Source organism: Schistocerca nitens, chromosome 5 (genome assembly GCF_023898315.1).
Source record: "Schistocerca nitens isolate TAMUIC-IGC-003100 chromosome 5, iqSchNite1.1, whole genome shotgun sequence".
NCBI lineage: Eukaryota > Metazoa > Arthropoda > Insecta > Orthoptera > Acrididae > Schistocerca > Schistocerca nitens.
Genome location: NC_064618.1, coordinates 230,011,202 through 230,036,550, shown reverse-complemented (window position 1 = coordinate 230,036,550; position 25,349 = coordinate 230,011,202). Strand labels below are relative to the sequence as shown.

At 43.2% G+C, this 25,349-nt stretch overlaps 1 protein-coding gene across 1 annotated transcript in view; it reads left to right on the top strand.

Annotated features, from left to right (window-relative positions):
• The window catches only part of LOC126259961 (coagulation factor XI-like), a 161,879-nt gene that overhangs the window by 43,906 nt on the left and 92,624 nt on the right, over window positions 1-25,349 (top strand). Inside the window, exons 2-3 of the mRNA XM_049957071.1 lie at window positions 1,492-1,663; window positions 21,318-21,523. Of these exons, the coding sequence (XP_049813028.1) occupies window positions 1,492-1,663; window positions 21,318-21,523 (378 nt within the window). The remainder of the gene's footprint in view (window positions 1-1,491; window positions 1,664-21,317; window positions 21,524-25,349) is intronic.

The window sequence follows — 25,349 nt, the reverse complement described above, 5'->3', positions numbered from 1 at the left end:
TTGATGGGAGCGGGAGCCTTTAGAAACACTTTATTTGTGGATGAAATCAGTTTATTTACATTCACAAACGTGGAACGTACTTCTTCAGCAAGGCGATATACTCCATGAGCAAAGCACGTCACATGAATCAAATTGGGATAAAATACTCGGAGGTCTCTTCCTGCTGCGCTCATATAGGGAGCAGCATCTGAAATAAGCACAAATACCCTTCCATCTGCAGAAGATTCTGGAAATATTTTTCTAATACCCTCATTCACAAATCTGGCAATCGTAGAATGACTTACCTTTTCAAGTTCTTTGCAGGCCCCTATACAGGAAGAAGAAGGCTCTTCTTTTAATACACTAACAATTAAATTTGCAATGTAACGGCCGTAAGTGTCTGTAGTTTCGTCAACTGAAATACACATAATGCTGCCTTGAGTTCATTGTGTATTTCTTCCAGAACTGTCGGAGCGTAATTTTTACGCAATGTTCATTCATAAAATGGCTCTAAGCACTATGGGACTTAACATCTGAGGTCATCAGTCCCCTAGACTTAGAACTATTTAAACCTAACTAACCTAAGAGAATCACACACATCCATGCCCGAGGCAGGATTCGAACCTGCGAGCGTAGCAGCAGCGCGGTTCCGGACTGAAGCGCCTATAACCGCTCGACGACCGCGGCCGGCTGGTCATTAATTTGGCAAATTTTGATTTAAGCAATATTTGCGCAGGAAGCCTTTGAGGATAGGTTTTGTAAGTCTGTGACGAAGAATATTGCTTTCAGTGAAAGCTTCACATAGATCCATGTTAAACCGACTTTTTTGGGTACCTTTGGGCAAATCCCTGCTATTGCAACTTGCTGTCATCAGAAGTTTTAGTCGTGGTCCTTTCTTCTGCATTCCTGCGATATGAAGACTTGTCTTGACAGGCTGGTCTACTTGAAACTTTTTTTTTTTTTTGCATGAAACATTTTTCTCGCAAATTCGACAATATAAAACAGTTCCGTCATATGCAAATGTTCCAGGATGGTTAGGTATCCAGAAAACGACGTTTCTTTTTTCGGGCAGCATGGGGCACAACACGTTACACTCTACACGTTGTAAACTGGAGAGTGATCTGAAATGAACAGAAGCAGGCCCTCAGGCAACGCATGAAGAAGTTGTGGGAAGATAAAAAGACTGTGCCTTTGTCTTATATTCTAAGAGGTCAGTAATTGGCCAAATTCTGTAATTAAAAAATAGTACGAAACGTTGCGTAGCACTAACCCTTACGGCGAATCGAATACTGCCATACACTGTCCCGTTCCGAAAATTATGTCTAGAAGTTACAATGGCAGAAGAGTCCACCACAGCGTCAGGGGGCCAAGTCGCCGTCGCCCCCTCTCACACCCGTTCGCTGTGACTGACAGGAAAACCAGGAAAGCGGCTCCGATATCGCCGCTGTTGGAGCTGTCTACTCTACGGCTTGTGACGGTACGATGAGACGTTGCGGCTTTGGAATGTTGCAGTATGCGGGCTGACGTCGGGCAGCCGCGTCGTGGGCGGCGTGAAGGCTCCGGCGTACGCCTACCCGTGGTTCGCGGAGCTGCTGCTACGCGGGGAGCCAGACAACGGCGTCTGCGCAGGCGCGCTCATCTCCCGGCAGCACGTCCTCACCGCCGCTCACTGCTTCGTCGAGGTGTGAGTGTCTCGCCTGTCATGTGTGAATACGTTGTTGTTGTTGCGGTCTTCAGTCCAGAGACTGGTTTGATGCAGCTCTCCATGCTACTCTATCCTGTGCAAGCTTCCTCATCTCCCAGTACCTACTGCAGCCTACATCCTTCTCAATCTGCTTAGTGTATTCATCTCTTGGTCTCCCTCTACGATTTTTACCCTCCACGCTGCCATTCAATACTAAATTGGTGATCCCTTGCTGCCTCAGAATATGTCCTAATGACCGATCCCTTCTTCTAGTCAAGTTGTGCCACAAATTTCTCTTCTCTCCAATTCTGTTCAGTACCTCCTCATTAGTTATGTGATCTACCCATCTAATCTTTAGCATTCTTCTGTAACACCACATTTCGAAACCTTCTATTCTCTTCTTGTCTAAACTATTTATTGTCCACGTTTCACTACCATATATGGCTACACTCCATACAAATACTTTCAGTAAAGACTTCCTGACACTTAAATCTATACACGATGTTAACAAATTTCTCTTCTTCAGATACGCTTTCTTTGCCATTGCCAGTCTACATTTTATATCCTCTCTACTTCGACCGTGGTGAGTTATTTTGATCCCCAAATAGCAAAACTCATTTACTACATTAAGCATCTCATTTCCTAATCTAATTCCCGCAGCATCACCCGATTTAATTCGACTACATTCCATTATCCTCGTTTTGCTTTTGTTGATGTTCATCTTTCCTTCTTTCAGGACACTGTCCGTTCCGTTCAACTGCTCTTCCAGGTCCTTTACTGTCTCTGACAGAATTACAATGTCATCGGCGAATCTCAAAGTTTTTATTTCTTCTCCACGGATTTTAATGCCTACTCCGAATTTCATTTTGTTTCCCTTTCTACTTGCTCAATATACAGATTGAATAACATCGGGGACAGGCTACAACCCTGTCGCACTCCCTTCCCAACCACTGCTTCCCTTTCATGCCCATCGACTCTTATAACTGCCATCTGCTTCTGTACAAATTGTAAATAGCCTTTCGCTCCCTGTATTTTACCCACGCCACCTACAGAATATGAAAGAGAATTTTCCAATCAACATTGTAAAAAGCTTACTCTAAGTCTACAAATGCTAGAAACGTAGGCTTCCCTTTCCTTAATCTATTCTCTAAGATAAGTCGTACGGTCAGTATTCCCTCACGTGTTCCAACATTTCCACGGAATCCAAACTGATCTTCCTCGAGGTCGGCTTCTACCAGTTTTTCCATTCGTCTGTAAAGAATTCCTGATAGTATTTTGCAGCCGTGGCTTATTAAACTGATAGTTCGGTAATTTTCACATCTTTCAGCACATGCTTTCTTTGGGATTGGAATTATTATATTCTTCCTGAAGTCTTAGGGTATTTCGCCTGTCTCATACATCTTGCTCACCAGATGGTAGAGTTTTGTCAGGACTGGCTCTCCAAAGGCTATCAGTAGTTCTAATGGGATATTGTCTACTCCCGGGGCCTTGTTTCGACTTAGGTCTTTCAGTGCTCTGTCAAACTCTTCACGCAGTATCATATCTCCCATTTCATCTTCTTCTACCTCCTCTTCCATTTCCATAATATTGTCCTCAAGAACATCGCCCTTGTATAGACCCTCTATATAATCCTTCCACCTTTCTGCTTTCCCTTCTTTGCATAGAACTGGGTTTCCGTCTGAGCTCTTGATATTCATGCAAGTGGTTCTTTTTTCTCCAAAGGTCTCTTTAATTTACCTGTAGCCAGTATCTACCTTACCCCTAGTGAGATAAGCCTCTACATCCTTACATTTGTCCTCTAGCCATCCCTGCTTAGCCATTTTGTACTTCCTGCAGATCTCATTTTTGAGACATTTGTATTCCTTTTTGCCGGCTTCATTTACTCCATTACGTAGTAGCGGCAATTTTATTCTGCCGTGAATCATTTCTTCTTCTTCTTCTTCTGCACTTACAAGGAGAACACACAGCAGTCCGATTTCTGTAATCCATATACACTGAAGAGCCAAAGACACTGGTATCCCTGCCTAATATCATATAGGGCCCCCGTGAGCACGCAAAAGTGCCGCATCACGACGTGACATGGGCGACATGGACTCGACTAATGTCTAAAGTTGGTTTAAGTGAAATAAAGATGATGGTTGAAGTGATCGCTGTAGGAAAAATCTACCAATACCAGTATTGCTGGCACCTGTTTTGACCACAACCGAGATAGAATCTTCCTACAAGTCGGTCAGGTGTCTGCAGGTGCCGTAGTAAAAGGCCGAAACTGGTTGCCAAACAAAATAAGTTAGGAAAATAGACGGCTGTAAGGTGCTTGATATCATGTATCGAACAGCCCAGTGCTGCAGCCATCTCTAAAAAGATCTACATACATAGAATGTCTGAAGTAGTGCTGGGGCCAACTGACACCATGAATTCTGCAGGGTAGTCCATAAATCCGTAAGAGTACGAGGTGGGTGGAGACTTCATCTAAATAGCATGTTGCAAGGCATTCCAGATATGCTCAATAATGTTCATATCTGGGGAGTTTGGTGGTCAGCAGGAGTGTTTACAATCAGCAATTCTGCACGTGTGGGGGGTCGCATTGTCCTGCTGAATTGCTCAAGTCCGTCGGAATACGCAATGGACATGAATGGAGGCAGGTGATCAGACAGGATGCTTACGTACGTGACACCTGTCAGAGTCGTACGTAGACGTATCACTCCAACTGCACACACTCATTACAGAGCCTCCACTACCTTGAAGAGTCCCCTACTGACATGCAGGGTCCATGGATTCATGATGCTGTCTCCATACCCGTACACGTCCATCCGCTCGGTACAATTTCAAACGGGACTTGTCCGACCAGGCAACATGTTTCTAGTCATCAACAGTCCAATATCGGTGTTGAAGGGCCCAGGCGAGGCGTAAAGCCGTGCAGTCATCAAGTGTACACGAATGGGCCTTCAGCTCCGAAAGCCCATATTGATGAAGTTTCAAAAAAAAAATGGTTCTCACGCTGACACCTGTTGATGACCCAGCACTGAAGTCTGCAGCAATCTGCGGGAGGGATACACTTCTGTAACGCTGAACGATTTTCTTCAGTCATCATTCCAGGATCCTTTTCCGGCCGCAGCGATGCCGGAAATTTTGTTTTACCGGATTTCTGGTGTTCACGATACACTCGTGAAATGGTCGTACGAGAAAATTCCCGCTTCATCGCTACCTCGGAAATGCTGTGTCCCATCGCTCGTGCGTTGACTGTAACACCATGGTCAAACTCACTTAAATCTTGATAACCTGTCCTTGTAGCAGCAATAACTGATCTAACAACTGCGCCAGACACTTGTTGGCTTGTATAGGCGTTGCCGACCGCATCTCTGTATTCTGCCTGATTACATCTCTCTGTATTTGAAAACGCATGTCTACACAAGTTTCTTTGGCACTTCAGTGTATGTTGTAAAGATTGATGTACATAGACAGGGTGGTCAGAAGGAGTCTGAAAAGGTTTTAAAGGTGTTACAGGGAAGGCTGCGCTGAGACTTATTTGCGCTATATCCGAGTTAATCAGCATTTAAGTTAGCTAACGGGCTGTTGCGCGCGCAAATTCAAGCGGCCTGCCAGATACAAATTACTGTCAGCTATTCTTATAGCGCAGACGATAGTGCACGAGACGGCCTTTGGCTCGGATTCAGTCCTAAATTCCGTTCACCTAAAGTTGTTGTACCGCTCTCTTCTTTGGTTTTAGGAAACCAAACAGGGAACGCATTTGGCGACACCGTCTCTGGCAACCTCAATAATTTTTCCCCCGCAACGGTTTGATTGGCTAACGTCAGTGCTAATTAATTCAGAAACGGGGCAGTGTATCGCAATTTCCTCTTAACAGTTATTTCTCAGAAAAACCTACCGTGCAAGACCCTTACAAGTTTTTCAGGTTGTTTCTGACCACCCTGTATGTTCCATATCTCCTCCTAAACCACTAGACTGATTTCAAACTCACTACACATATCACGTACTGTTTGCAAAGAGACACAGTGGGGTCCACCTACCTATCAAGAGTGGGGGAAGGGGGGGGGGCATGGGGTGAGAAAGCAGTGTAACCTATGACGCGTGAATACGTATTCTTGAGCCAACTAGTATTTGAGAATAAGAGCACTTAATGACTTGCAACAAACTATAGACATAATTTCAAACCCTTACGAAACTTCTTCCCGCTGACATGCCCCATAAAATGATGAAAGGAAAAAAGTTTATCGATTACTACACTTTAGTCCGCAGCTCGTGGTCGTGCGGTAGCGTTCTCGCTTCCCGCACCCGGGTTCCCTGGTTCGATTCCCGGCGGGCTCAGGAATTTTTCTCTGCCTCGTGATGACTGGATGTTGTGTGATGTCCTTAGGTTAGTTAGGTTTAAGTAGTTCTAAGTTCTAGGGGACTGATGACCATAGATGTTAAGTCCCATAGTGCTCAGAGCCAGAACTACACTTTAGCTCTTTATCTCTGAACCTGAAGCATGAAGTATGACGTTTTTATTTTATTTCTTCTTTAATACTAACTATATTCGCAACGTATTTTGCATACAGTAGTTGTATATAACGTTTAATGTACCTCAAAATTAAATTATTGTGCGACACATAAATCAGAAGATAGGACGTCATAAAACGGAGGTGCGTGAAAAACAGCAGCACCGTGTTTGACGTTTTAATTTATTTCGTCTTTACTACTAGAACTATTCACAACACATTTTGCGTACGGTATCAACATATGTAGATGAGTTTATCTACAAAAATATATCGTAGTATGACTTAAAGTTCAGGAGATACGACGTCAAATACCGAGATGGATTAGAAACCACGGCACCAATGACGACGTTTTAATTTATTATTCCTTTATTGCTAACTCTATTCGAACACAGTTCACAAACACTACTCACACAAGCCGCTGAATATACCTGGAAAAATAAATAGTTGTACGACTCATAGTTCAGAAGATAGACGTGCACTGAGATGCGTGAAGAACTGCCGCATATACTTGCAAAATTATATCACTGTACAGGTACGATGTCATAAATACTGTTGTATGAAAAGGAAACTGCATGGTAAAATTCACTAGAGGTGAATTATATGTAGAAATATGTGTGAAATACGTTAAACATATGTTAAATACGCTGGCAAAGCCACGAGTGGAAAGCTCATTCTAAAGCCCTGGAACTATTTCAACCAAATTTGGTACACATACTACAGTACTGGCCATTAAATTGCTACACCATGAAGAAGACGTGCTACAGACGCGAAATTTAACCGACAGGAAGAAGATGCTGTGGTATTCAAATGATTAGCTTTTCAGAGCATTCACACAAGGTTGGTGCCGGTGGCGACACCTGCAACGTGCTGACATGAGGAAAGTTTCCAACCGATTTCTCATACACAAACAGCAGTTGACCGGCGTTGCCTGGTGAAACGTTTTTGTGATGCTTCGTGTATGGAGGAGAAATGCCTACCATCACGTTTCCGACTTTGATAAAGGTCGGATCGTAGCCTATAGCGATTGCGGTTTACCGTATCGCGACATTGCTGCTCGCGCTTGTCGAGATCCAATGACTGTTAGCAGAATATGGAATCGGTGCGTTCAGGAGGGTAATACGGAACGCCGTGCTGGATCCCAACGGCCTCGTATCACTAGCAGTCGAGATGACAGGCATCTTATCCGCATGGCTGTAACGGATCGTGTAGCCACGTCTCCATCCCTGAGTCAACAGATGGGGACGTTTGCAAGACAACAACTATCTGCACGAAAAGTTCGACGACGTTTGCAGCAGCATGGACTATTAGCTCGGAGACCGTGGCTGCGGTTTCCCTTGACGCTGATTCACAGACAGGAGCGCCTGCGATGGTGTACTCAACGACGAACCTGGGTGTACTAATGGCGAAACGTCATTTTTCGGATGAATCCACGCACTGTTTACAGCATCATGATGGTCGCATCCGTGTTTGGTGACATCACGGTGAACGCACATTGGAAGCGTGTATTCGTCATCGCCATATTGGCGTATCACCCGGCATGATGGTATGGGGTGCCATTAGTTACTCGTGTCGGTCACCTCTTGTTCGCATTGACGGCACTTTGAACAGTGGACGTTACATTTCAGATGTGTTACGACCCAAGGCTCTACCCTTCATTAGATCCCTGCGAAACCCTACATTTCAGCAGGATAATGCTGGACCGCATAGTGCAAGTCCTGTATGGCCTTTCTGGATACAGAAAACGTTCGACTTCTACTCTGGCCAGCAGATTCTCCAGACCTCTCACCAATTGAAAACGTCTGGTCAATGGTGGCCGAGCAACTGGCTCGTCACAATACGCCAGTCACTACTCTTGATGAACTGTGGTATCGTGTTGAAGCTGCATGGGCAGCTGTACCTGTACACGCCATCCAAGCTCTGTTTGACTCAATGCCCAGCCGTATCAAGGCCGTTATTACGGCCAGAGGTGGTTATTCTGGGTACTGATTTCTCAGGATCTATGCACCCAAACTGCGTGAAAATGTAATCACATGTCGGTTCTAGTATAATATATTTGTCCAATGAATACCCGTTTATCATCTGCATTTCTTCTTGGTGTAGCAATTTCAATTGCCAGTAGTGTACTTACGATCTGGAAATGAACACTGTGGGGGTAAGAACAATCAGCCTCCAATTGGGTTGAACGTGATAACTTGAAGAGATAAAGTGTGATGAAGGAACGGACAGACGTCGAGGGAGAAGGAAGTGTTGGAAACAGACAGGAGAGAGCGGGAGATGGTCAGAGAAAGGAATGAAGCGGTGATAAAGACACGGGAAGAAAGAGGCAGGAAGAGTGGGGAGAGGAAATGAACAGAGTGAGCGAGAGGAATAAATTGGCAGAAGAAGGGAAGCCTGCCGTTTTTCAAATGATATGCTGCGAATTGTGGATGAAGGACAACAAGTAGATTTCATATTTCTAGATTTCCGATAAGCACTTGGCACGGTACTCCACAGCAGACTGTTAACGAAGTTACGAACATACGGAATAGATTCCCAGATATGTGAGTGGTTAGAAGACATGTTAAATAACAGGACCCACTGTGCTGTCCTCGCCGTCTTGTCCGTGCCGCTCCATACGTCGGAGGTTCGAGTCCTCCCTCGGGCATGGGTGTGTGTGTTGTCTATAGCGTAAGTTAGTTTAAGTTAGATTAAGTAGTGTGTAGGCTTAGGGACCGATGACCTCAGCAGTTTGGCCCCATAAGACCTTACGACAAATTTCCAAAATTTTCCGAGTGTTCGTCAGAGACAAGGATATGGTCAAGAGTGCCCCGGGGAAGTGTGATAGGACTGCTATTATTTTCTGTATACATAAATGATCTGGAGGACAAGGTGGGTAGCAACCAGCAGATACTTGCTGATGATGATTTGGTGTGCGAATATGAGTGACTGCAGGACGATACAAGACGGCAGACAAGATTTCTATACAGTGTGATGAATGGCAGCTATTTCTAAATCTGGAAAAATGTAAGTTAATGCGGATGAGTAGGAAAAACAAACCCGTAATGTTCGGATGCAGCATTAGTTGTATCCTGCTTGACATAGTACGCAAGTTTTACGGAGAACTCAAATGGGAATCCCTGGAGGGAAGGCGACATTCTTTTCGGGGAACATTGTTTAGAAAATTTAGGAGAACCGACACTTGAGGCTTGCTACAGAACGATCCCACTGCCGCCAACATACACTTCGCGTAAGTACCACGAAGATAAGATATGAGAAACTAGGGCTATGGACAGACGTTTTTCCCTCGTTCTGTCTGCGAGCGGAACAGGAAAGGAAACGACTAATAACGGTATAGTAGGGTGGCTTGCGGAATGTATATGCTAGATGTAGATGAAGAGGAAGAAGTGGACAGAGAGACAGTGGAGAGGACGACATGGACAGAGAAAGGAAAGAGAAGAAAAGGAACAGGGGAAGTGGGAGTAGGAGATGGACAGAGAGAGCGAGGAGGGGATGGAGAGAGAGATGAGGAGAAGTAGGGTGCGAGAAGGAGGTGGATAAAGAGAAGGGGAGGAAGATACGGAATTAGAGGAGGAGGAGATGGACAGAGGGGAGAAAGGAGGAGATGGACTGAAGGAGGCAGGAGCAAATGAACAGAGAGATTGGGGGGGCGGGGGGGGGGGGGGGTGGAAGAGATGGACAGAGACTGGGGATGATGGAGGAAATGGACTGAGAGGGGGTGTAGGGGGAGATGGACAGGGAGGGAGTGAAGGGAAAGATGGACAGAGAAAGGACGAAGGAGGAGGTAGATTAATAGAACATTAGGACAAACACATCTGGGCAATGCCAGGTACTCAGCTAGCTTTTTTTATATTGACGGAACATGAAGTTCAAAGTTCAAATAACAATCACCCAAAGCAATTGGATGAAAATATCAAAAATTCTCGAGAAAATCGACATTGAAGTTTCCCGAGCGTCTTTAATACCCTAAAGTGAAGACGATTTTTCGACAGGCAGTGTGGCCCTGTGGTAAAATATTTTGGCCTGCTATGCACGGTTCCCATCTTCGATTACTGACAGACGCAAATTTGTAAACAAAGGTTCATATTCTATGAGCATTTCTGTAAAGGGTAAAATATAGAAACAAGAAAGAAAAAAAATCTGTAGCACTCGAGATTGGTAAACGTTGGACCACTGGCTTGAGTCTCTTTTTTATCATTATTTCTTCCGTTTCTTCTTCAATTTTGTTCGAATACCGACACCATTTTATGTAAAATTCTTCAAATATATACTAACTACCATATGTCTGTCATTTTTATGAAAAATACACATCTCCTTATTTCTAAGTAATTGCAAAAATTATCCAGTTTTCATTGCGTGTATAAATTCTTCATTACCGAACTTTTATAAATGATTGCTTATAAGGATTGTTTAAATTTAAAAAAGCATTACAAAATTGATTTATATCATCATTATGTACATTACGCTTCACGGAAATGCTCACGTAACATGTGCCTTTGTTTAACAACTTACCACAACCGAGAATTAAATCCGGGCCACCCACATGGTGGGCGCGCATGGTACAACACGGCCAAGCAGCCGACCGAGAAAAATTAAATTATTTAGGATATTAAAGCCATTTGGATAACTTCAAAGTCGATTTTCTCGAATATTTTTGAAAGAAACATCGAACTGTTTCGGCCGATTGGTGTTTGCTTTCTGACTTCACGTACCACAAATATAAGAAATTATAAAAGACTGACTGCCGTGTGGTGTCCTTATCAGTCATCTAGCCAAATGCCTGTTCCTACAAGAAGAGAAAGAAAAAGACGGAAAGACAAGTTTACGAAAAACTGTGGATGTCTACAGTATGTTTTTCCAGCCTTTATCAGAGAAAATTTAGAGAACCGACATATGAAGCTGACTGCAGAACGATCCTACAGCCGCCAGCATAAACTTCACGTAAGCACCACGAAGATAAGATACGAGAAATTAGGGCTCATACGAAGGCGTACACACAGTCGATACCGTACAGCGGCTTGCGGAGTTTGTATGTAGATGTATAGTAAGTAATGTGACGTGGCTTCCACCTTGAGGCCTCTCGACCTATCAGGGTTTTGATAGAGGTTTCCTTGCCCTAGGTTTCGAAACCAACATAAACAATCTCGACAGCAAGAAAAATGGTTCAAATGGCTCTGAGCACTATGGGACTTAACTTCTATGGTCATCAGTCCCCTAGAACTTAGAACTACTTAAACCTAACTAACCTAAGGACAGCACACAACACCCAGTCGACAGCAAGAAACCCTTATTTTTGTGGTTACCGGTTTCGGTCAGTTACTGGCCAACTTCAGACCTCATACTACGAGTAAAATATGAACTTATTTAGAATGCATTAAGAGGAATTTGTATGAACAGTAGTAACATATAAAATACATCTTACGTAACAAACCCACGTTGGTAGGCGGTGGCTGTATAATTTCTTCTTTTATTATTTGTTATAGAAGACGTATTTCATATGTTTCTACTACTTGTACACATCCCTCTTATTGCACTGTACGTTCGTATTTCAATACGAGATCTGAAAATGGCCAGTAACTCACCGAAATCGGTCACCAAAAAAATAAATATTTCTTGCGGTCAAGACTGTTTATGTTCATTTTAAAGTACTAAGAAAAACCGCTGTTCTCCATTAGAAATGTTCTCAAAAATTACTTGCTATAGTCGATTTGCGTTCTCCACAGCTTCGGAGTCTCATCTACTCTGGATTTAATCCCGTTCCTGGACTAGGGAGGTGTGGTGTGCGTACTGTAAGACCTTCGGTACACACCATCAGATTATTTGACTCGTCGCTCTAACGAAGTAGGCGAGTGTCAGCAATATGTCTCGTGGTCTTATCGTGGCCTGTTTATCTTCTGCTGTTAGACCAGATGATAGAAATGCCACTTGCACGCTTAGAGTAGCAGATTGACGGTGACCAACTTTAAACAGAACTTGATTAATTTTCACACACATTTATTAAAATAATAAAAAGCATATACATTACGTAACTATATTCTGGATTCTGTTTACAATTGACAATCTAAAGTTCCTTTGGTCTTGGTACGTTAATCTTATTCTCACATATTGCTGATACTTGACAAAGTGTCTATTCATTTATCTTCATGGCTATGTACAGGAATATGGTAATCTTATTAGGTGCAGAGTGAAACTTGACTATAGACTGGTACAGACTAATGCAGACTGGTACAGACTAATGCAGACAAATGCAGACTAATGCAGACTGACTAATCGGAGGTCTGTACCGTCGTTATAATACCTCGCGCGTTCATGTACCACTGCGCGAGTGTGATCCGCAAGGATCAAAGATTCTACGTTAGCAGCCATCTCATTGGCTGCGTTACATATTAATACGCGGATCGGCGAAAGCAGAATTTGGTCCGTCTCTAAGGCAGCGCCATCTCGTAGTGCGGAAACGGACGAGCGCTGCGCCTACGCTGTTGTGCTTAGCGGAGCGCGCTCTAGTGGGAAAGTTGTGTAAGCGCTGAGTACGCGAAACTATGTACACAACAGGAGGTTTGCCCCTTCCACCAGCTTCGACGAATCAGTCCCCTCTCTACTGCTCTCGCTACCGTTAAGGTCTTCGTCGCAAACCTAAAACGGGGGCTTACGAAGTAGTATCACCCAGAACCAGCTCTTGCTCCTCCCCCTCCTCCTGTCTCAAACGGGCCTTGGACCGGCTATGGCCGAATTCCGTGGATAACTTTTATGAAGATGTTTGACATGTGGTGCTATTACACACTGCCGGAACAAAAATTAGCGCTTCTGGAAAGACGACGACGATTTCGATTCGCTAACGGCATATGCCGCCTGGAGGACAGTGAATGCACTGGTAATGGGGACAGCGTCGTCTGCCAATAGGTAGCGTAGTGGCATAGCTACTAGTGCGCCATATGTCTCTGCCCTTTAATAGGGAACGCTCACAGCCCAAAGGCTCAGTGTGATGCAAATGTGTAAAGCAAGCAGGAGGGGGGTGGGGGAGGGGAGGAGGGGCAACCATGTCACAGAGACGCACCTGCGTTTCCTGCAGCCAAATGAATGAGTTTGAAAGGGGTCAAATTGTGGCCTTCCGAGTGGCGGGTTGGTAATTTCGAAGAATTGCCTCAAGTTGGACGTCCTGCCTCTGTTGCGCAACGATGCTGGTGTCAGCGGTCACGTAAACATTCTCAAACCCATAGATGAGGTTCTAGATGTCCACGCAGCACAGACGCCCACGATGACTGTTGTATTGTAAGGACAGCAGTGGCAGATCGTACAGCTACCACAGCACAGAAATAGCTTTTGGCTTGGAAGACATGGAGTATAACTGAGAGTGGAGGACTGCTTTCCAAGGTTCCCTATGGTACTTTGGTGCCAGATAAGCCGTTTACTTTGTCAACACGCACTGTTTGGAATTGGTTATTAGCAGTCGAGCTACGTTCACGCCACTCACACCACAGCAGCGACGCGCATAGCTCGAGTAGTGCCGTCATAGGATTACTTGGTATGGTGCACCATGGTCTTGAGCTATCAAAGTTGATTCTGCCTGCATGCAAGTGGGGGCCATTTGCGAATGCCACATAGACATCGTGAGCGCTGTCTCATAAAGCGCTTTTATCCAAGACACACTTGTCCCCATCCCATGGCTTATGGTCTGGGGTGCAACAATACACAACTTTCGTTCACCTTTGGTGTTTCTGGAATTACGCTAACTAGCGCTCGGTACGTTCAGAATGTTGTTAGGCCCATTCTTTTGCGGTTCTTGCAACAGAGAAGGGATGTGTTATTCCAACAGGATAATGCTCGCCCACACACTGCCCTTGACTGGCAACGTGCTCTGCAGGACGTGCAGCAACTTCCCTGGGCAGCACGATCTCCGGACGTGCCTCTAATCGAAGGCATGTGGGATATGATAGGACGAGAAGTGACTCGTATGAGTCTTCAACCAATAACGCTTACATAACTATGTAAACAGTTCGAGCAGACGTGGAATAACGTATCCCAGGACAAATTTCGCCCCCTGTACGATTGACAGGATGCCAGAGACAGCGCCTGCGCTATGGCTCGTGGACTCTGCATCAGGTACTAATATGCGTTTTTCAGCATCGGTCGATAGCTAGTACCTCAGAACCGCTTGTGCTAATTTTTTGTACTCCACGTACACGGTTGCGACAATAAATCGTGAGTTAACTTTAAACATCTAAAAGGCAAAACTAATTTTTTTCTGACAATGTAATTTAAAAAAGATATTTCATGAACACAGGCTCTTTAGTCTGACAAGAATCAGACAAGTAGTCGGCTGTGACCTTACAATGTTGGTATTTGCGTGAGGTAATTTAAGTAAACCACGGAAAAACTGTATCTCGAGTGCCCAAGGGGGATGAGAGTTTCCATTCTCCCGAACACAAGGTCAGTCTGTAAAAAACATCGCAACATCACTCTAATTATCCCTAGTCTAAACTACACTTTCGTTTGTACATTCTTGCAAAGAAATTATTTATCAATGTAAAAAGCTAGTGCTACACTGTTCAGTTTTCATCAACCACTGTACTCACAACAGAAACTATATAGACACCGTCTGCTGACATCAGGACTATGATGATGATGTTTTACATTCCTGATTCTCACAACGTTCATTTGGAACCTCTCGTCTCTCTTTTTCTGTTTCTAAAATACAATGGCAGCTACGCAAGCTGAATCACAGAACTCTCTAAAATTCTACACAGTATTTTAAGACCGAAGTGTTAAAGAATAGCTGATACGAGAAAAGCACTTAGCGGATAAGAGAAATACCCAGTAATACAATATCCAAAAGAATTTCCTGATTTCTGAAGTAAGTATATGAAAAGATGAATGAGATTAAGTAGGCTCTGGAAGCAGAGTGGTGCTGGTAGAGGACATTTTCATTAAAACAAACATCGCTGCTGTTAATATAAAAGATTTAAAGATATGCCATGGCATCATATCGTAAATAACTATCACCAATGAAACCAGCGTTTTAGCCACGATTACAGTGGCCTTCTAGGTCTGCTGGTATACTCCGTCTTTGTTTCTTTTAATTGTTATTTTATACTCTTCTCCCCATATGGGCGAGGGGTGGGCTGCCGGCGGTACAGCATCCCACTCTTCATCCACGAATTTGAATCAAAATTTCTACTAAATATGGGCTTTAAAATCCGCACGTTATGACCTGTGGGCACTTGTTTATCTTCGCTAATGTGAAATACTTCTGTTCTACAGAATAAGTGTTCATAGCTTTTAAGAACCCGTTTAAGATCCCATGTTTACTCGACTTTTTTGCTTTGAATGATCGTTTCTGTCATATCCCTGAAAATTGCCCATTCTTTCTGGGACTCCCGGCATAGGCCGTTGGATATTATCAGTGGAAATGAAGGTGTGTGTTAGGGTGGTAGTGGGACGACGAGCGGGAAGGCAGGAGTAATTTGACCGGTGGTGGGGGAGGGCGGCAGGGGGGGGGGGGGGGGCAGGGCTGTGGTATCAGGAGGGGAAGGGATAGGGACAGATAGAAAGGGAAGAGGCAGGAGTGGAGGGAAACCCTGATGTGCAGTGGGATAGGTGGGGAACAGTTATGGTTGGTTGAATGGATAAATATCGGATCGGATTTCATTGTCTGGGAGAGGGATTCGGTCGAAGTCACGTTGGGACAGGATATGGAGTGTGTGTAGGGGTAGAGATGGTGGGATATCTTTTTAAAGGTACGGCAGCATACGAAGTTTGGTGATCAGAGGGGAAATAATGGGGTTATTGGGGTCTCGTTTAGTCTTGGCGTAGAAATGCGGAGGTAATCAAAATGGATGAAGAAGTGTTGGCTTTTGGTGAGGTGGTAGATGATCGGGATGGGGGAGTGTAAACAGCCACAGAAAGTTAAGTCAGAGTGCTTGACGTACAAGACTGATGAAACTTTGTAGGGGCGGACATCCATATATCGTATGCATGGGAGAGGATGGGTCGAATTAAGGTTTTGTAGGTGCAGAGTGTGTTGGAGGGGTACAATCTGCCCATTTTTGGGCTGTTGGTAGTTTTGACCCATTAACGGTCCGTCTTAGTTGCGGGCGAAGGTTAGTCCAAAAAATTTTAGTGTAATGGTTAGCTGGATAGGATAGCTGTAACTTACGAGGCAAAAATCATGGAGGTCAAAGCTGAGGATGGTTTGTCTTATATTTCTTGTCTGTGTTTCGGAAGGAATGAACTTGAGGAGCCACTGTCTGCACCATGAGGAAAACTAATTGAAGAGGAGTTGGAGAGATCGTTTTGATTTCTGGAGTATAGGATAGAGGGTGAGGTAAACTGATTCATTAGTATAGCGTAGGAGGTACACTAACAGAGGTGGTTAGGGAATGTCGGCAGTGTACGGGAGATATAGGAGAGGAGAGAAGATGGAGCCTCGATGCACACCTGCTGTGGAATGGAAGGTACGGGAATTGGGTATTGTTAACAGTGACAAGGAATAGGCGATTACATAAGATGGATTCAATAAAACGGACGTAGTTAATGGTGCATGCATCGGTCTGCAGTTTGAAAATCTCCTTGTTGGAGATATATACAACCTTCAAACTTTTGCTGTATTGTACTCAGATCCTTTATCAAGTATAAAGCATTTCCATATATGCCTAAGAGATGATAGTATGCGTTATAGACTTTCAGAGAGACAGAATAAATATGTTTTCTCGTAGTACTTCGCAAAAAGCGTTCTTGTTGCAAAAACTGGGTTAATAGTTGACTTAAGTAACCTAAGGCCATGCAGTTCCTCCTTGAGTATTGGCTTAACAGGTTTCCCTTTCTGCCGTTAAGGACTAACTGCTAGATTTCCAGGTCACGAGGCAGCCAAGTTCCTTTCTTTAGTAGGTGTACTTCTTCCCATAACCTTTTTAAATAGCATCATAATGATTCCCTGCATTCAATCACTATGTGAAAAGTATTGTCTCGTACTCTATCGAGCAGTTAGTAAAGCCATTGCTGACCAATCTCTTATAGTTCTTTGATCGAGTGAATACTGGATTTAGCTGGCCTAGCTACCTTGTTTTTTCAGTTTACTTACTGCTGCCTCCACCTCCACCTACATCGAAGTACCTGCATTTATACTCTCAGTATCATCAACGTGCAATTCATCAATCCTTGTAGTATTAGCCCCTCGTCTCGAGTCAGCTCATCAGGGAAGTTCTGTTTTTTGGAGACGCTTTATCCGTTCTTCTGTTCTCAGTTACGCTGTACAGCTTTTTTGAATCTTGTCTTGTGTTACTCTACTTGCAAGCCCTCCGTTTCAACTCTGCTTTGCGGTTGAATACAAGTACTTAATAATTGCTTTCTTACAGACACTCAGTTCTCCTACATTTCACTTTGATTCCTTGAGTTCTTAATTGATGGAAGACTGTTTTGGTACATTGCCTATCCCAGACAGCTTTTCCAACGTTCTCATTCCATTAGATGGTCTCTTTAGGTTTCCGTATTCGTTTCTGTCGTCCACATACTATACGTGTTGAGTCTACTCTAGCAATTTTCGGTACCCTGCTCTTCACGTATTGAGATGCTTTTTATCACTTCTGGAAGTTATCTTCTCAACAAGATGTGGAACTAACATAATGATTTTTCCATTCGCTGTTTCCCGTTCCTCGTAAGATGAGAGTATACAATCTATGTGCAGCGGTTTTATTATCGCAGTTGTATTCTGTGATTTTCTGAGTATCCACTTACTTGACCTAAGTGTTATTTTTCTACACAAATTTAGTTAACGATCTCACTCTGCGTTGTTTCTTTCTCTTATTTCCATACCAGAGGAATCAGTGTGAGTTCATGTCTTGTTCATTGTGAACAAGCCTTTACACTAAAATCACCCACTGAAATATTTGCACTGTCTATATCCAGGGGGCTTATGGGCGCTCAACATCGAGTCTATATCTTCTCCCAATTTTTTATAGCTCCGTCTAGTCGGGTGTGAATTTAGCTCACGGTCTGTGAACGACGTGATTATGCTTTCACTAACAAATTGAACCTGTATAAAAGAAACCATATTTTTATGAAAGACATATTTCGCTCCATTCTTCAGCTTTACTACATTTTTTGGACAACACAGTCTGTAATCCACTCTGTTTTATTATTTCGATTCTGTTCCCCTTCGTTTCACTTAATCCCAAGATCAGAATGTTTTCGGTCTCCCAAACCGATAAATTGTTCAGTTTTATTTGTCAATTTCAGAATATTTACTCGTTTTCTCTTGATTCTCTACTTCAAATCCTTACGTCAAGCTGACGTATTTTACACTGACTTCAGCATAGTCCCCGAAGCTATCATTTTAACAGGCAACACCTTGTTTCTTTATTACTGCTCTATACTTTAGGATATAATTTTCATTAAGATATTGTAGGAAGAGAATGGCACATTTTCAAGGTAAATTATGTTTTTTTTATAACAGACGTACTTATTTTAATAAGTTATGGATAAATATGATACAAGAGATGTGGTGGAAGATGCTTATAAGAGACGTGGTGAAACTTAAGGCGTTCACAGAAACAAATCAAAATTTCGAGGACTAATTATTTTTTTATGGCAGAAATGTACAAAATACATAGTTAAAAACAGAATAGAGAGATTTTACAACGTGAACAAGGACACGAGAAAATGTATATGTCCAGTATTAAATTTACAGGTTTTTTTCAACTACAAAAGTTAGTTACTATGCTGAGACAAGGTTTAGTACAGAAAGTCAGCTCAAAACGAATGAAATGTTACTTAACAGTCCACTCAGCGCTCTTTATTAATATGAAAACTGATATAATTGTAATCATTCTGAAGATTTCATGAGCACACAACGGTTATCAATACACCCCTCTCCTCCTCATGGGCATATTTCAGGTCTAAGTTGTGGTGTCACCGCTAGACACCACACTTGCTAGGTGGTAGCTTTAAATCGGCCGCGGTCCATTAGTACATGTCGGACCCGCGTGTCGCCACTGTGTGATCGTAGACCGAGCGCCACCACACGGCAGGTCTAGAGAGACGTACGAGCACTCGCCCCAGTTGTACGGACGACATTGCTAGCGATTACACGTACGAAGCCTTTCTCTCATTTGCCGAGAGACAGAATAGCCTTCAGCTAAGTCCATGGCTACGAACTAGCAAGGCGCCATTAACCATATCTGGAGAGAGTCTCACTTGTATTATCAAGAGAAATGTACCACAATGAAATAAAGTTAAGTATACGAGAAGCTCCGCTCTTTTCTTTATAGCATTCATAAAGTATCCTGTTTCAGACTTAACGCAAGACGGCGTGAGTTGACGCGTGCCCTTTGGCTACTTCTCAGTGTGGCGTAGCTAGCTTGTTACGCCACAACATAAGTTGCGGTAAACAAAGCACGGCCATCTGCTTCCGAGCGAATAGATGGGTCATCCATTTATGGTGTCTCATTTATAGCTGAAGTAAGTTGTACGTTCGTTTAGAATCACTGGAACTAAAATATGTTCCGTGAGAAATTTTTCCCCGACTGTCCTCATTTCGGCCTGCCGCTGGTTAGTTCTGCAAACTAAGGTAATTGCTTGGCGTTCCTGGAATTATCGGGCTACCTTATCACCCGACGCGTCTCTTGTCAAAAGTCACTTACTGTCTCGTCGAGGACAAACGTTTCTCTTTGGGTCGATGGAAATTAGAAATTCCGCAGTCCTACTTCCACGTGCTTTTTTATGTATGCTGTAAACCAGGATTACTTCGGTCCATTTTTTGTGTGTGGTTTTTTAGTGGCAAGAAAGATAGAATAGTGTCATAGACAAAATCTCAAATACGCCTGTAGTATTGTAAAAGAATTGTACCACCAATTAAAAAAGATACAAAACAAAATACATCACTTATGTTGCTGTGGCACCAAGAAAAAGTGGGAAATTGTTACCCACATTCGGGGCTACTTTGACCTACTGAGTCATTTCTTCACGAAAAAGTGATGATGTGATGTTGGGACAAAGTTGACTCAACGAATATTTTTAGAGTAGACATTCAGGAGCATGAGGAACAAATAAAATACTTAATTTTGAATGCAAGGACAGGAAATATTAAACTTTATTCAGAAAGTGACACGGTAATATACAAATGTAGTACATTTCATCAACTAACTAAATAATTTTCAAATTACATATTACACTACGGTAACTATATGCAAAATAGAATATCTAATACGTTAAGAATATTGTATAGTACGTATATGAGCCTCATTACGCAAATTACTGAAGCTCCAGTTCTTGAAAGTAGCCATGTTTTGTTAGTCGTATTGGACTGATAATTCTTATTAAATCGTACCAAGGATAAGATAGTTTACCTTTTTCTTCTGACCGTTTGCAAGAGCACTTATTTCTTTCCCATGCAACTCTCCAGTTTTCTTTATCTCCCTCATCAATCACCACAGTCGAATTCCGGAATATTCTTCTTTATCATATAAAACTGTGTCCTATTACCCAGTCACTAATCTATCTTTCAATATTTTGTCGTTCTGGACATCATGTTACACATCAGAGAAACTTTCAGAATCACCATTGTCACCACATCCTCTTATTAGGATTACTTTCAGCCGGGCTAAAGTAATACAATATTTTCCAAAAATGTTCACCATTATACAATGTGTTAAATGTATTGCCTAAACTGAAGTTCACACAAATGTTAGTTTCTCTCCCTTGCCTAATACAGACAGGTCGCAAGACTACACTCACTGTATCTTTAGCTTAACTGATGTAAAATATACAGGTAGCAGTTATTGGGATGTAATAGCTGTGAAAATATTCATGATCAACACTGAGTCCAGTGCTGTCAACACGATATTATTTCATGGAACTCACAGCCTTCTATTCATTATTGACACATTGTAAATGCATACTGCCTTGTTTACGCAATGCTGCTTATGTAATTTTAGCGAGAAAAAAATTTAAACCCTTTTCCTGTCAGTGGGCTACAGTTACCTGCAGAAGGTCAAAGTAACTCCAACTTACGGTATTCTCACGTTTGGCTATTTACATAACTCAGAGCGGCTTGATAAGGAATTATGTCATTATATCCTCATTTTCCAACAAAAGTTACTCAAATACATCAGGTTTTCTTTGTAGATCCATTAACTCAGTGTTTGGGCTAAAATCTCTCGTTGCAGACTGGAAGGTGTTCCCAACGACAAGAAGTATAAGGTCGCGCTGGGGATGTCGAACCAGTGCGTCAACCAGAACACGAGGAAGATCTACGACGTGGCCCGCGCGGACGTTCACGAGCGCTACAGTTCGGCAGGGAACGACTACGACGTCGCCCTGCTCACACTCAAGGAGCCCGCGCATTTCATGCCGCTCTGTCCTCCGTGGGAAGGTCAGTACCCGCCGCTGTTGCCAATAAGTCTGTTACCTTACACCTGATCCAAAGTATCCCGACAGCCCTAAGCAACTGACCTATGGAACTGATCACTAGGTGACGTGAGAGGCAGACCAGAGAGAAAAAAAAGAACGAGCAAGGTGGCGCAGTGGCAAGCACACTGGACTCGCATTCGGTTCAAATCCTCGTCCGACCATCCTCATTTAGATTTTTCGTGATTTTCCTAGATTGCTCCAGGCAAATTGCGAGTGGTTCCTTTGAAAAGTGCGTGGCTGATTTCCTTCCCCACAGTGTCCTAACCCGAGCTTGTGCTCCTTCTCTAACACCGCGCTGTCGACGGGACGTTAAACCCCAGTCTTTCTTCCGCCATTATAAATGATAGCAGGAACTATCCTGCTGTCAGGGGAGAAGCAGTAACAGCAGGATGCGACTGTCATGTGGTCTCGGTGATTTCTAACGTGAACTAGTAGCTGGATGTCACCTGAGTAACAAAACCATCAGGTACAGTTCTACCATTATAAATATGTCCAATCGAATGTTGATGATGTGAGTGTGAAGTGGAAACGTGAAGGAACAACCACAGATAACCACGATCACGCTGACATCATGTACTGCCCGACAGAGACTGTCGTTCATTGCTGAGGGTGGTTTTAAAATGTCGTATCAAATCACCGGAAGGCATTACTCGTTAGTTCCAAAGTGCTTCCAGCATTCCAGCTAACACTACGAATGGTCGAGTAGCTTCTCATAAGCAACACATTTCGTACTCAAAAATCAGAAATGGATCACGCTGTACCCTGTGGCAATCCGATGGCAGGATTTGGGTTTAGCTGCCATTATCTGTAGTACTAACCATTATCTCTAGTACCTGGATATTAAGAGCTCCGATGGTAACCCAGTTCTAAGCAAAGAAGGGAAAGCAGAAAGGTGGAAGTAGTATATAGAGGGTCTATACCAGGGCGATGTACTTGAGGGCAATATTATGGAAATGGAAGAGGATGTAGATGAAGATGAAATAGGAATACGACACTGCGTGAAGAGTTTGACAAAGCACTGAAAGAACTGAGTCGAAACAAGGCCCCAGAAGTAGACAACATTCCATTAGAACTACTGACGGCCTTGGGAGAGCCAGGCCTAACAAAACTCTACAATCTGGTGAGCAAGATGTATGAGACAGGCGAAATACCCTCAGACTTCAAGAAGAATATAATAATTCCAATCCCAAAGAAAGCAGGTGTTGACAGACGTGAAAATTACCGAACTATCAGTTTAATAAGTCACGGCTGCAAAATACTAACGCGAATTCTTTACAGACGAATGGAAAAACTGGTAGAAGCCGACCTCGGGGAAGATCAGTTTGGGTTCCGTAGAAATGTTGCAACACGTGAGGCAATACTGACCCTACGGCTTATCTTAGAATCTAGATTACGAAAAGGCAAACCTACGTTTCTAGCATTTGTAGACTTAAGGAAAGCTTTTGACATGTTGACTAGAATACTCTCTTTCAAATTCTGAAGGTGGCAGGGGTAAAATACAGGGAGCGAAAGGCTATTTACAATTTGCACAGAAACCAGATGGCAATTATAAAAGTCGAGGGACATCAAAGAGAAGCAGCGGTTGGAAGGGAGTGAGACAGAGTTGTAGCCTCTCCCCGATGTTGTTCAATCTGTATATTGAGCTAGCAGTAAAGGAAACAAAAGGAAAATTCGGAGTAGGTATTAAAATACATGGAGAAGAAATAAAAACTTTAAGGTTCGCCGATGACATTGTAATTCTATCAGAGACAGTAAAGGACTTGGAAGAGCAGTTCAATGTAATGTACAGTGTCTTGAAAGGAGGATATAAGATGAAGATCAACAAAAGCAAAACGAGGATAATGTAATGTAGTCGAGTTAACTCGAGTAATGCTGAGGGAATTAGGCTAGGGAATGACACACTTAAAGTAGTAAAGGAGTTTTGCTATTTGGGGAGCAAAATAACTGATGATGGTCGAAGTGGAGAGGATATAAAATGTAGACTGGCAATGACAAGAAAAGCGCTTCTGAAGATGAGAAATTTTTTAACATCGAGTATAGGTTTAAGTGTCAGGCAGTCGTTTCTGAAAGTATTTGTATGGAGTGTAGCCATGTATGGAAGTGAAACATGGACGATAAATAGTTCAGACAAGAAGAGAATAGAAGCTTTCGAAATGTGGTGCTATAGAAGAATGCTTAAGATTAGATGGATAGATCACATAACTAATGAGGAGGTATTGAATAGAATTGGGGAGAAGAGGAGCTTGTGGCACAACTTGACTAGAAGAAGGGATCGGTTGGTAGGACATGTTCTGAGGCATCAAGGGATCGTCAATTTCGTATTGGAGGGCAGCGTGGAGGGTAAAAATCGAGAGGGAGACCAAGAGATGAATGTACTAAGCAGATTGAGAAGGATGTAGGCTGCAGTACGTACTGGGAGATGAAGCAGCTTGCACGGGATAGGGTAGCATCGAGAGCTGCATCAAACCAGATTCAGGACTGAAGACCAAAACAACAACAAATCTCTAGTACCAACAGTGAAGAACAGGGGAGGATATGTTATGGTGCTGCAGTGTTGGAAGGCTCTACTCACAATACTCCAAATGCTCTCAATTGGGGAGGGATCCTGGGACCTTACTGGCCAAGGTAGGGTTTGGCAAGCACGAAGACGACCAGTAAAAACTCTCGCCGACATGAAAGTGCGCTGTCCTGTAAAGGTGTTGCGCATGACAACCAGTGCTGTCTGATCTGTTATGAAATGGAATGGTACCCCAGACTGTCACTCCCCATTGTCGGGCAGTATGACGGACGACAGTCGGGTTGGTATTCCATCGTTGCCAGGAGCGTCTCGAGACACGTTTTCGCTGGTCATCGGGGCTCAGTTTTAAGCGTAACTCATAACTCAAGAGAACTGTACTCCAGTCAATGAGATTCCAGGCCGAAGACATGTCTGGAGACGCTCTGGACAGCTGCGAGAGTTTTTACTGATTTTCATCGTGCTTCCCAAAACCTACCTTGACCAGCAAGGTCACCGAATCTCTCACCCATTGAGCACGCCTAGAGAATTTTGGCCAGTGCCCTCCAACCATTTCGAGATTTTTAGTATCTAACGCGCCAGTTGGACAGAATTTGCCACGAAGTCCCTCAGAAAGACACCCAGTAACTCCATCAATCAATGCCAAACCGAATAACTGATGCATAAGGCCAGAGGTAGGCCAAAACGATAGTGACCTGCTCAATCAGTGAAGCACTTTTTTTGAATAAATCATAGAATTGTTTGGAAACTGTAATTACTTGTTTTTCTGTTCATGTACGAGGTGCGACAATAAAGTAATGAGACTGATGTGAAATAAAATGTTGCTTACCGTTTTAGTCAAGTTTAGTGTTGTCTCCTTCAAAGTAGTTCCCTTCTGATTGCACACACTTTTCCCAGCTCCTCTGCCATTGATGGTAACATTTCTGGAACTCATCTTCTGTAAAATCCTCCAAGACCCTCGTCACAGCTTGTTGGACATCTCGTGTTGTTTGATAATGGTGTCCCTTGACCAGCGTTTTGACTCTTAGAAATAGAAAAAAGTCGCATGGAGCGGTATCTGGTGAATAAGGTGGCTGTGATAGTACTGAAATTTTTTTTAAGATTAAAAATTGCTGTATGACAGAGCAGCATGGGATGGCGCATTATCCTGATGCAGAATCCAATTATCAGCAATGTTGGCACGGACACGAACAACTCTTTTACGAAGTCCTTCTAAAATTTCTTTGTAGTAATATTGGTTAACTGTTTGTCCACGAGGCACCCAATCTTTATG